General features: G+C 47.1%; 1 protein-coding gene across 6 annotated transcripts; it reads left to right on the top strand.

The window, feature by feature from the left end:
- Window positions 1-244: 244 nt before the first annotated feature.
- Window positions 245-7,173, top strand: cmtm6 (CKLF like MARVEL transmembrane domain containing 6). Of its 6 annotated transcripts, none has more exons than XM_020710535.2 (6): window positions 264-383; window positions 3,252-3,323; window positions 3,489-3,606; window positions 5,398-5,574; window positions 5,654-5,752; window positions 5,832-7,173. In XM_020710535.2, exons 3-6 carry the CDS (start codon window positions 3,496-3,498, stop codon window positions 5,991-5,993), a joined length of 549 nt encoding a protein of 182 aa, XP_020566194.1. In that variant the 5' UTR covers window positions 264-383; window positions 3,252-3,323; window positions 3,489-3,495; the 3' UTR covers window positions 5,994-7,173. The 6 variants fall into 6 exon arrangements, with proteins under 6 accessions (XP_011484170.1, XP_004078477.1, XP_011484174.1 ...); XM_020710536.2 differs by having other exon boundaries at window positions 265-378; XM_011485868.3 differs by lacking the exon at window positions 3,252-3,323 and having other exon boundaries at window positions 245-378.
- Window positions 7,174-7,409: the final 236 nt, after the last annotated feature.

Raw genomic sequence — 7,409 nt, 5'->3', positions numbered from 1 at the left:
TGTAAAGGAAGAAATTATTGAATGGATGGATAACTACACGCTCTTATTGTGAACATTTTTGTCTTACTTTTATTTGTTGTACTATTGTTTTAGTAAAAGTGCAGATTTTTCTACTCTAAGAAAGTAATGGGTTTATTTACCGATTACCAAAATTCACAGAAAAATAGTTTGGTGATAAAAGTTGCTTTCAAACAAATTAAAATATGGTCTTAAGACATTTATTTTGAAAGCAACAGGAAGTGCCTTGCTTACGTCACGTGTAGTAATAAAACTCGTTGAACGCGGAAGTTGGGCTGAAACCGACAAGAAACAAAGCGGAAGTTCAGAGTCAAAACCTCGGTTTAAACGTTGCCTTTCTCAGTGGAACTGACGGAAACGGTGAAGTAAATAGTTAATTTGATGTTTCGCTCCAGTTTATCCCAACATTTATCATAAATAATCTGTTTGTCTGCGGAGTCTTTAAACTGTGCGCGTGAGCCGGAGCCGCGTGCGAAACTGTTGTTGTTTTGTTTAAAAGTTTATTTTTCTTAAAGTTTGCACTTTTGTAGTCTTATTTAAGTCGCAAAACCCTCTATTTATTCTGTTTTATTAGAACTAAATGATTTTTTTAAACTTCGCAGTTTCCACTTAAAGTGGGCGGAGCCTCGAAATCCACCGGAGAGTTTGGGATTTACCCAAACAAACCGAAGAGACTTAATGTATATGATCCTTATATGCTTTAGACAGAGATGATTCATCTTTGAGTTTTTCACTTTTATGGTAAATATTTGTCAGACTGAATATTTTAATGGAGATTAAAATGATTTGAAGACGTTTCTTCATCCAGGAGGATCATGGTCCCACAGCAGGACAGGTTTGCATCTGTACCTGAACGTTGGGCCCACGTGACCCTAACATCTTCTCCTTAAAACAGCGGGTCCAGGGGCCTGTTTCACAAAGGAGGTTCAACCAACTCTGAGGTCAAACCTGAACTCTGAGTTGGTCAATCGAGAGATTGACAACTCTGAGTTTTCAGTTTCAGAGCAGCTGATCCGCGTTAGATCAATCAACTCTGAGTGGACTGATTCGGAGGTGAGCGTGCGCACCGCGTCTATAAGAAGCCATTATCAATGGAGCGCAGATATCACGAGTCACCATGGCAACCGTGAAAACAAAGAGGTCTGCGTATTTTTCTCCAGCTGAACTTGACGTGCTGCTGCAGAGTTACAGTGAATATGAGCACATATTCCAGAAGAAAAGCAACACCGCTGCATCTGCAAAACAGAGACAGTTAGCGTGGAAAACATAGCTGCTCAAGTTAATGCCTAAGTTTGCATTTAAATCATTGTTATAAAATATTGGCTGTAATAACTTTCTAAATAGCGTAAGGAGTGAAATAAAAAATGGTGATATTTAGGAGTACTTTTGAAGTGTTATTCCTGGTGTAAATGCATGAAATGCTGCATAGTGTACAGAACCAATCTGGGGAAAAAATGCATTTAACGTCGGTAATGTTTAGAGGACTTTCTTGTTAACCTTCCCCTCTAGCAAACGTTGGTCATTTTAATATTAATACATGCAATTGTGTTTTTAAAAGTGAACTTTTGTCTACTGTTGAACCTTTCGCTGCGCGAAGACTTCTCCTTTCTTTTCTCTCGTCTTTCCGACCGTGGTCAAAAGCGCAGGGGAGATTTCCTTCAGGGCTGAAGGGAATTCTCCTTCGGGGTTCACTTCCCGTTGGAAACCCTCAACCTCCAGAGCGGATTAAGAATGACTCCAAAACAGTTATTCTGGGAATGACACCTTCTCCGTCCTCCTCATCCGTGCTCACCCCACCCCCCCCCCCCCATCTGCACCTGCAATCGCCCCTCCCCTTCTCTCTCGTGGATTGCACCCCGCTCAGCACAAACACACGCTGCAACACTACCCTTGTATTGATCAAGTGGTATAGGTTTATACGGGATTAAGAAAGTAAGCAGTGCTAGCAAATTGTGTTTCCAAAAAGTAATTGTTACATTAATCTAATTCAATGTCCCTGATTTCATTTTCATGTAGATGCAATCCTGCAGGAATTAAAAGAAACATGGCAGCAGCTAAAAATGAAGTATAAAAACATAATTCAATCAGGTCAAATGTGAGCATGTCATGGATGTAGGCTTTGTTGACAATATTTGACATATGAAACATCTACATAGCAAGACCTAATGTTGTTTTCATTTTGTATATGTAATTGACTGCAACGAAAAACGGTAACGCTCAAACAAAAACGTATGGGGAAATGACAAGAAATCGAGTCTAGGTCTCAAAATCCTCGCACGACGTAAATGTAATTCTCTAGGAATTAATGCAGCCTCCTCGTCTATTGGGTCCTCCAAAAAAGGACACGCCATTCTTGTCACTTAGATCGCGTGACGGAAATGTGGGCAATGAAGGTTGAAGCGAAATATACCGCTTCGTCTTTAAAAAGGGGAGGGGACCGGCAAAAACTTCGAGTTTGGAGAATAAAACCTGCTCCCGACCAGGTTAGGTTCACAGCATAAGTAACCATGGATACGGACTCCGAGTATAAGTTACCTCTCTTTCAGAAACGGGTTTGACTTACTCTGCTTTCTCTGGTTTGACAAACCTCCGATTCTGAAACGGAAAACCCAGGGTTTCCCTGATTTCCGGGTTTATGAACTCAGAGTTTACACTTAACCTCCTTTGTGAAACAGGCCCCTGGTGACCCGCCTGCTTCTAAAGTTTACATTTAGTTACGTCGTTGTGTTTATTCCTAGATCAGGTGTTGAACATTGAAATGATCAAAACACTGAGGATGTCAATGCCGTCGTCTGAAAACTGACCTATAGAACGTTTGCGTTGAGCAGCTTTCATTGGCCGACGTTTGTCTTCAGGTGGGAAGTTTAGGGAAAAGCCCGTTTGTTTACAGACAGGTGAGGGCGGGGCCTCCCTCAGAGAACAGGTGAGCTGAGGATCACGTTTGAATCTTTGATGGCGTTAGAAACTAGTCACATGTTCTTTGTAAACTTTGGTGAAATAGTATAAGTAATACAAATACTGAAGTGTTTTACGTCCCACTCATTCAGACTTTTAGAGGATTTAGGATGTGTGGAGTCAATAGAACCTGATGCTGAATGGTTCTGCTCTGGTTCTGGATGTTCCTCATGGTTCAGAACCACCAAGTTCTCATGCAGGAGCAGAAACACAGACTCTGGTTGTGCTCAGACTCTTTAAACCTGAGCAGAGTTTGTCTTGAACCTTTTGTCTCGTAGTTCTGGCTTTTATTTGGTGAAGAAAGAGAAGTGGGAGCTCCTGCAGTGAAACACGGCGGTGGGAGTGTCACAGTAAGACACACGGAGTTCAGGCCGGGTTCTGCTGTTCCTCATTGGGTTCAGGCCGGGTTCTGCTCGTTTTTCACTTGTTCCCAGCAGAAGTGCCATCCTTCCCTGAAACCAAACGTACCTTTAAGATGCTGGCGTGATCCTGAAGCTCCTCCCCTTTCTCTGCAGCGCAGCCATGACGGAGGTCTACGCCCCCACCACGGTTTCCAACCCCAAGTCCTCCTGGTTCCTGGTTCCTTCTAAACTCCTGGATAAGGTCCAGTTTGGCCTTAAAGCAGCTGAAGTGGTGAGTTTGTCCTGCGTGCATGTGCGTGTGCACGTGGGTGTGTGAGGAGGCTTCCTGGTCGGGATGGATGTGAGGCTGTTGAACTCTGACCTTCAGAAGTCGCTCTGACGGTTCTGAATGTTCTGGAGCGGTTGGTTCGGTTCTACGTTTGTTCTTCTGGACTCTGAGGCTCCGATTCTTTGTAAACTTATTCTTTCAAACATGAAACGTTTTTTTCTGGATTTACTATAAAAACTATTACATTTGCAAAAAATTCAAAGATTGGGAAGTTTTGCTTTAAATTGCTGTGGCTGCTGGGGGGGTACCGGGGCTGCCGGAGGGGGGAGGGGGGGGGGTGCAGGGACAAGTGGAGAAAAGCAAAAAGTGTTTGTTTTTTCTCACTTCCTGGAATTATTCAGCCTCTTTGCTTCAAAGGTCAGAACCAGAAGTTTGAGGCGTTTCTTTGCCGACAGGTCATTTCTGACAGGACGTGCACGTACGTGCACACACATCCAAACACACCAGAACTCCTTAGTCTTTGTCCTTATTTCTGTCTTTGTGAAGCCCAAAGTGCTTTGCCCAAGGACACCTCAGTACATAGATAGACGAGAATCAAACCTGCGACCTGTCTGAGGTCAGCCGCTCCACCTCCATATCTTCAGTCAGAAATACTGTTTATGTACTAATAACTCAGAATCTGCACAGTAAGATGTGTATTCGTAGTATTTTGTAGTAATACGTCATTAGAACAGAAGCTGGACGATCGCTTTCCTGCTCTGCTGGGGGGGGGGGGCGTGGCTGGTTTAACCACGGCTGAGCGACCGGCGAGAAGAGCGTGCTGCTGGACACGACTGTCTGAGCGGGTCGGACCCGTCAGGCGGGAACCGTGGACACGGCAGCAGGACGCCGTTTCAGGACGCCGTGGTTAAACACTGACGTGTGTTTCAGAGGACGTTCCACATGTCAATCAAGGGAGGTTTTTCACACCGACGGCGGTGATTGGCTGATGGATTTACGTTTGATTTGGTATTCCCCGGACCACCGTCACGTCTCTCGCGATCCAGCGGTCGTAACCCCCCCCCCCCCCCCCCCCCCCCCCCCGTGTACGCCATCAACGCAGGAAGCTGCTCACAGAGAACTGAAAGTGTTGCAGAGATGGTCTGCCATCAGCACATCTCCTAAGTGGCTGGCCCCCCCCCACACACTTTTGCAAGAGTTGATCGGGGGGGGGGGGGGGGGGGGGGTTGGGCAAGGCCTCCATCTGGTTTCCTGTTCTAAAATGAGGATGTGGGGGGGTCATGGTCCCACATGCGGGGAGTTTGTGGCATCAGGAAACTGAAGTTCTGATTACATCATTCTTTTCATCCATGGGGGGGCACAGACTGATGGGGGTCACGGTTCTATGACACAGACATGCATACACACACTATGGAAGAAGATTAAGGTTCTTCTAGCCCCACCCCCCCTTCCCCCCACATGTGTTGCATTTTCACCTGAAAACATCTGGAACTGCAGATGTTACCAGAACTGCAGGATCCCCCCCACCCTTGTGTCCTACAGCCCCCGCCTTCTGCAGCTCTTTCACAACAATGACCTTCCTCAGCCCTCCTTCTCCTCATGGGTCAGCACTTTCACATCCAGAGGAACAAACTCCTCATCAGCAGATCTGACTGAAGACCCGTCTGATCTGATTGGACGGCTGGCGCCCCCTGCTGGTCGTCTGTGGCGCGGCTCCTGACCACATTCCTGTCTTTGACCTGTGAATCCGCGGGTCAGACGGTTCGGTCTCTAGCGTCTGCTCTCCCCCCTCAGGGCCTGTCCCTGGTGGCCTTCATCCTGGAGGAGCTGGTCTCCAGCTGTGGGAACTGCAACCCCCTCTACTTTTTTGAGTTCGTCAGCTGCACGGCCTTCCTCTTCACCCTGCTGCTCCTCATCCTCCTCTCCACCAGGCTGCACGAGAAGGTCGGCATCGAATGCTGGCCCAAACTGGTGAGTCTCCTCGACCATGAGACACCTCCTCATTGGGGGGTTCAGGTGGGGGTCCTCAGCCTCTCCGTCTCCTCTGCAGAACTTCTTATATACGGTTGGGATCGCGGTCCTCCTCCTGATCTCGTCCATCGTGCTCGCCGCCGATAACGCCGGCTCCAGTCTGGAGAGGGTTGCTGTGGTGAGAATCTCTTCCTCTGACTCCTCCTCTGACTCCTCCTCTTCCTCCTTCATTCATCTTTTCTTCTCTGATCCTTCAGGTGTTTGGAGTCCTGGCGACCCTGGCCTTTGCGTTAGACGTGGCTTACTTCCTGAAGACCCGTGGGTCCCCCTTCAAAGCCGGCCCGGGTCCGGGTGTCAGTAACGGCGGCCCGGTGCCGGCAGCGGCTCCTGAGACGGAGAGGCTCAACGATCAGGCATAAGTCTGCCTCCATCTTTGTTACACACTTTGTTTTAGCTGGAGGCGGGGCTTCAATCGTTCTTGTCTGTCTTTGTCCCCCCCCCCCGTGTCCTTCATTCATTTTTTAAACCGAGGTTCTGAAAAAAAACAGATGATTCTTCCGAAACCACGTAAACACTAAGGCCGACGGCTCGTGTCTCTGCTGCTTCATCCACTGAACTCCTGAAGACGGCCGGAAGGGGTCCTTCTTTAATCCCCCCGAGGTTCTGCGCATCAGAACGCGACGGAGGGGGTCCGATCGCTCCAGACACCCCTGTAGTCCACTAATCCCCCTGAAAGACTGCGTTCCGGATGAATCCAATCAGATCTGGTTCAGTCCAGGACAGGAGTCCCTGCAGCGCCCCCTGCAGGTCAAACACGTGTCCCTCTTGGTCTCTCATGGTGTCTGTTTGCTTCTGGTTCCTGCAGCCGGTCTACTGCCCTCTGGGAAACGTAGTTTATGTAGTGATTGTCGCACAGTGATGATGTCACTCAGTTCTGATCCACATAAGCAGCAGAGTTCAGCCAAGTCTTTGTCCTGAAGTCACATCAGAATCGTTTTTTTCTGTTAAAGTTAAAAAAATAAAACCGTTTTAAAAATGTTTTAACGTCTGACGAGCTGGAGGCAGAAAATAAGAGGCGGAGCATCTGCAACAGGCGGCGCTGTTCGCCTGCCTTCGCTTCGGTCTCTGTTTCCATCGGTGATTCTGCTTCGGCGTTTCATCCTGGTGTGTGCCAACCATTCAGGACAAGGTGATCAGATTGAAACCAATCGTTTTCTGGTGGAAACGAACGCTGAAGACAAACTTTGCTGATGGAAATAAGAGGCCTGAAGAATTCCTGCTGGAAGTTTGGTTTTATGGATGGAATAAGATTTTTTTACTGTTGTTTTTTTCTTCTGTGGCTCTTTTTTCTGTTACAGACTTTAATGTTTGTGAGTGAAAGCATAAAGAATTTAAAGTTCCACTCTGTTGTATCTGACAATCTGCCTGTTTTAAAGAACATTGTTGTTTTTTTGAAAATAAGTGTTTTTGTAATTTGGTAAATGTGGTTCTTCTGTGCCTTAGTCTGTGTTTGGCATCAGCCTGCGGGACGCCGCTGTGGCCTTTGTTCTGATGAACGATAAACACATTTTCAGTAAAAGCTGTTGTTCTTATTACAAACCGTCTGTCTCTGAATTGTCAGTCCACCTTAAACATGACTCAGTCCACCTTAAACATGACATCAGTCCACCTTAAACATGACTCAGTCCACCTTAAACATGACATCAGTCCACCTTAAACATGACTCAGTCCACCTTAAACATGACAGCCCCCCCCCTCACACCGGCCCACTGGGCGGCAGGCATCAAGTGGACCCGTTTCCATGACAACGTGAGGACGTGGAGAAACAGCTGCCG

The sequence above is a fragment of the Oryzias latipes genome, chromosome 16, assembly GCF_002234675.1.
Source record: "Oryzias latipes chromosome 16, ASM223467v1".
Lineage (NCBI taxonomy): Eukaryota > Metazoa > Chordata > Actinopteri > Beloniformes > Adrianichthyidae > Oryzias > Oryzias latipes.
Note: the sequence above shows the minus strand (reverse complement) of the source record. Positions and strands in the feature narration are given on the sequence as shown.

Coding starts and splice junctions, on each gene's coding strand:
- cmtm6 (XM_011485868.3), top strand. CDS start 3,496: ATGACGGAGGTCTACGCCCCCACCACGGTTTCCAACCCCAAGTCCTCC. Junction 3,607..5,397: donor GCCTTAAAGCAGCTGAAGTG/GTGAGTTTGTCC, acceptor CTCCCCCCTCAG/GGCCTGTCCCTGGTGGCCTT. Junction 5,753..5,831: donor GTCTGGAGAGGGTTGCTGTG/GTGAGAATCTCT, acceptor CTGATCCTTCAG/GTGTTTGGAGTCCTGGCGAC.